This window comes from Orbicella franksi, chromosome 15 (genome assembly GCF_964199315.1).
Source record: "Orbicella franksi chromosome 15, jaOrbFran1.1, whole genome shotgun sequence".
NCBI lineage: Eukaryota > Metazoa > Cnidaria > Anthozoa > Scleractinia > Merulinidae > Orbicella > Orbicella franksi.
Window position 1 is genome coordinate 5994705 of NC_138159.1, and position 4996 is coordinate 5999700.

The following is a 4996-nucleotide window of genomic DNA, read 5'->3' on the forward strand; positions in this document are numbered from 1 at the left end:
ATGCAATACACGAAGAGACTACACTAACAGCTTACGCGAGAATGATCTTCCATGCAACTATAGTTTTAGAAAAGTCGTTTCTCGCACTAAACCACTACAGCCATTTAACAAAATAGTCTTACCTACATTATAAACTAGTTTAATTGAAAAGGACTAAAGATTATGAAACAAATGAAAGAATTCGCTGCATGTGTGCATAGCCAAAATGTCCCAAGGACCTGCGCTCAAATGATAGGGTCACCGTGTTCGTTTAGGAGAAAACGACCATTTATTTCTCTGTCGAGTTTTGCTTGAAGGAAATCTCTTAATGGTGGGTACCAAATGTCAGATCTAGTAACGGCTTCTAGTCTCCCCTTACAGCCGTTCTTTCCACTCATTCATAAAAACTGATAAGTTTTCATCAAATTTTCCTTCTACATTACGGTAAAACATCGTTGAGATCACAGTGACCACAAATGCTTCTTCCAGCCTTGTTAAACTATTTCAATTTTCCTGGCATGACTTTTCTTCAGTCAATTCTCCCTGACTCAAAATCAAATTCCCTGAGTGGACTTTTCCCTGACCTTGAAGAAGTTTATTCCCTGATCACTTCGTGACCTGTAACAACCCTGCGTTTCTCGCATACGAGACTGACCAACCTCTTTCCTAGGTCTCGAGGTAGAGAGAGGACCCTGGGAACGAGATTGGAGACTGCAGACAAGACATTGGAGACATTGGAGACATTGCAGACGCGTAAATTACGTAACATTACAAGACTGATGCTGAGCACGCGTAATTATTGTGACGTCAGCGTTTACAAAGTTAACGTATTCGTTATTTCATAGTCTATCTTGCACTAATTTATCCCCTTTGAGGGCGTTTACGAAAACATACGTTTTACATATACCGTTTACGAGTAGACAAATCGCAAAATATGTAAAAATACATTAGTTTTCAGATGGAAATGTTTCTGTGTGAATGGAGCCCTAGATCGTTTGGTATCCAGCTCTTTTTCTGCAACAGCAATACACTCCTACAATTAACAGCACGAGGAGGACACCTCCAGCGGCGATCGCAATTATTTCCCAGGTTTTAAGTCCTTTATCACCGGACTGCTTGGCCGCTGATTAGAGAAATTGAAAAGAAAAATATTCTTTATTGTAAAAAAACTTGCTAGAACACCACCAACTGTGTCTGAGATTACGCCAACTCTACAACCCCCTCCCCCCCCCCCCCCCCAAATTTGCTGGACCCGCAATATCTAGAAAAGTTTGCTTTTCTTTTGTTAAAAGTTGTTAATAAAGCGAACAAAGAGCTTTTACAACACTAGTGGCCTTATTTCCTAAGAGTTTCATCTCTTTTGGAAGACGTTTGTGGCCTTAATAGAAGCTATAAAATTACTACAGGTACTGTAAAAGCGCCTTCAACAGTTACGAGATAACATGACCGAACTGGCCTCGGCAGTCCCCTTGAAATGCTCAAACCACAGAAAAAGACAACAGGTGAAAAGGAAAAGGGGTTTTTTTTTAATCAACTCTCAGATCCATAGATACTCTTACAGTGCGCCGCTTTGGCTACCTGTGGTAATACTGTTAATTCAACTCAATCAACATCTCTATCTTCAGAGCCGGGGTCGTCGCTTTCCTGTAAGTTGCGACCACTGTGCAGCGTTTCACGTAATATATCAAAAACTAGAGACAGTATTTTATAGGGATATCCAAACACTGAGAAGAGAGTTAATACGATGCCAAGTGGAGTACTTTTTGACGAAATTCGAGTGTTTAGAGAGCCAATGAAACACTGTCTCAAGTGTTTGCTATATCTTCTCAATCAAAACAAGAACTAAGGAGTAAACAGAGATGTTAAATCGTCAAAATATATGCTAATTAAGACCGGGTATCCAAACGTCCTTCATGGTTGCGATTTTCTTGGATTTAACTTGATGAATTATTAATGAGTTTGAAAACTGTCTTTGTCAGTGATGTTTGGATATCTGATCTTAATTACCATAAATTTTTAAGATTTTATTTCTCCCTTTTCTCCTTAGTTTTAGTTTCGATTGAGAAGATATATCAAACACCAAAGACCATGTTTGACGACATTTCCAAACTACTTGAAGTTTGCCAAAAATACTCCGCTGCCATCGTATTTTCAAATCTCTTCTCTTCTCAATATAGAATCAGTCTCAGTGGCAAAATCAGTGATTAGTGTTTTACTACTATTGTTTTAATATGAATGTAAGAAGCATCTGATTCAGTAATGGTATTATATTTTAAGTAGTGTAAGTATTAGTATCGTAAGTTAAATAAGTAATTGTATTGTTTTGTAGAGTAAGTTATGCAAATTGTAGTATTGTAAGTAGCATCTGTAATTGCATCGTATTGTTAAGTAGTGTAAATAGTGTAACTAAGTAGTTGTATTACTGTTGTAACTTGGGTAAGTAGACATACCAGTGTTGTACATGTAAGTAGTGTGAATCACAATTAAAGTATTAATAAAAAAAAAAATCAAACACAAAAGACCATGTTTGACGACATTTCCAAACTACTTGAAGTTTGCCAAAAATACTCCGCTGCCATCGTATTTTCAAATCTCTTCTCTTCTCAATATAGAATCAGTCTCAGTGGCAAAATCAGTGATTAGTGTTTTACTATTATTGTTTTAATATGAATGTAAGAAGCATCTGATTCAGTAATGGTATTATATTTTAAGTAGTGTAAGTATTAGTATCGTAAGTTAAATAAGTAATTGTATTGTTTTGTAGAGTAAGTTATGCAAATTGTAGTATTGTAAGTAGCATCTGTAATTGCATCGTATTGTTAAGTAGTGTAAATAGTGTAACTAAGTAGTTGTATTACTGTTGTAACTTGGGTAAGTAGACATACCAGTGTTGTACATGTAAGTAGTGTGAATCACAATTAAAGTATTAATAAAAAAAAAAATCAAACACAAAAGACCATGTTTGACCACATTTCCAAACTACTTGAACTTTGCCAAAAATACTCCGCTGCACATCGTATTTTCAAATCTCTTCTCTGTGTTTGGAAATGTGGTCAAACACGGTCTTTCGTGTTTGATATTATTACTAACATACTTGTGAACCTACAAATGGTTAGCAAATATTTCTTTGTAAAACAAACCTGCTGGTGTTGTTGGTGTTTTTGCAGTTGTGTTGAGAGGAACTAAAAAAAACAACAACATTAAAAATATTAACGATAAGACCAGTTGCAAATTTAAAAAAAATTAAATAAAAAAGCCTTCTTAATGTCAACTAATCTAAAGTATTCTCTATAATAGTTGCAAGTTGTTGCCACTCACTTCACCGTAAGCTGTAAATTTTACTGCAAGGAGAGAGATGTAAGCTTAAATAATGAGCAGAATTGTAAGCTAGCAATAATAAAAGTGATTCAAGTAATGTAATTTGTAAAAGTGATGCAGAGAGAGCAATGCAAGTTTAAAAAAAGTATTGGTAAAATATATTAAGTGATGTAATAGATGACGTAAACTTCTTTCAAAAAGTTCTTGCATGGTTCAATAATGAGCACAGAGTTAACTTTACACCATTTAAAATACAGCTACTATTTAAGGACTATGATCTTCCCCCAAATACAAGCCCCAACCTAACCCAGAAGTTTCGGATTTTAGTTGTGCAAACACAAAAATATTATTATTCTTGCAAAATGTTGGGAAAATCTTTCAATTTTCTTGAATTGAAGTCAGCGCTATCTTTGCAATGGATAGCTGAAAAATGCGAAAGTTAAATTAATTGAATTCAATTTACAATATAATTATAATCAGTCTCAGTGGCAAAATCAGTGATTAGTATTTTACTACTATTGTTTTAATATGAATGTAAGAAGCATCAGTAATGGTATTATATTGTAAGTAGTGTAAGTATTAATGACAAGACCAGTTGCAAGTTAAAAAAATAAAAAATAAAAAAGCTTTATTAATGTCAACTAATCTCAAATATTCTCTATAATAGTTGCAAGTTGTTGCAACTTACTTTACTGTACACTGCCAATTCTATTGTAAGGAGAGAGATGTACGCTTACAGTAAATAATGAGCAGAATGGTAAGCTTGCAATAAAGTGATTCAAGTAATGTAACTTGCAAATGTGATGCAAAGAGAGCAGTGTAAGTTTTAAAAAAAAGTATTGTAAAGTACATTAAGTGATGTAATATACATGTATGACCCTTGTTACAGCTTTTAAGTGTGGCATGTGATTTAAATGTCTCCTTTTGTAAAAAAAAAAAAATGCTGTACAGTGTTACAAAATTCCAAATTTCGGCATTTTCAGTTCAAAGTAGCTTGCAGTACTGGTGGGAGCTTATTTACAGACTGACACGATGCTATATTTCATGGTTGACTCTAAAATAAACCTTGTAACATTACCTGGGGGTATTCCACATTTTCCTGGACAACAACACTTACTGGTCAATGAAAGATACTGGTGGCAAATGAAAAGAAAAGAAAAATCAGCCTTGGCCCAAGTGAAAGCACTACGTATCATGACAGTAACTGAGAGAATCCTTGCATGCTCACTGGTCCAGATCTACATGTATGATCAACTGCAATAAGGGCATTGGCACTTTCCAGGACAACAACACTTACTGGTCAATGAAAGATACTCAGGTGGCAAAAAATCAAACTTGGCCAGAGTGAAGAGATACTCCCAATAGCTGCATAGAGAGACTTCTTACATGCCCATTGGTGCAAATCTATTGTATGGTCAATGAGAGCTTTGGTCATGAAAATGACGCAACAAAGCTGTGATGCAAGGAAAAGCAACTTTTGGTAAACTTGAGAAATTGTTTTGACTTTTCCAATAAATCCGAACCAATGAGATGTGAAATGCCGTTTCCCATATCACTGGCTTCAAGCATTCAAGCAAAAAAGGTGATTTTATGAGTTGTCTTGCACTTGCAATTTTGCACTGATTTTCTTCCTTGTAAGCACCTGGGTCTATGTAAGTTGTTATTTGTAAGCCAAACAAATCAACCAGGGTTTTCCCCC

The 4996-nt window shown here is 35.2% G+C and overlaps 1 protein-coding gene across 1 annotated transcript in view; it reads right to left on the minus strand.

The window, feature by feature from the left end:
* Positions 1-4996, minus strand: part of LOC145470604 (uncharacterized) — a 13182-nt gene continuing 8186 nt past the window's right edge. Inside the window, exons 5-7 of the mRNA XM_081454409.1 lie at positions 4317-4430; positions 3120-3171; positions 1-1102 (exon numbers count right to left, since the gene is read on the minus strand). Of these exons, the coding sequence (XP_081310535.1) occupies positions 966-1102; positions 3120-3171; positions 4317-4430 (303 nt within the window). The 3' untranslated portion in view covers positions 1-965. The remainder of the gene's footprint in view (positions 1103-3119; positions 3172-4316; positions 4431-4996) is intronic.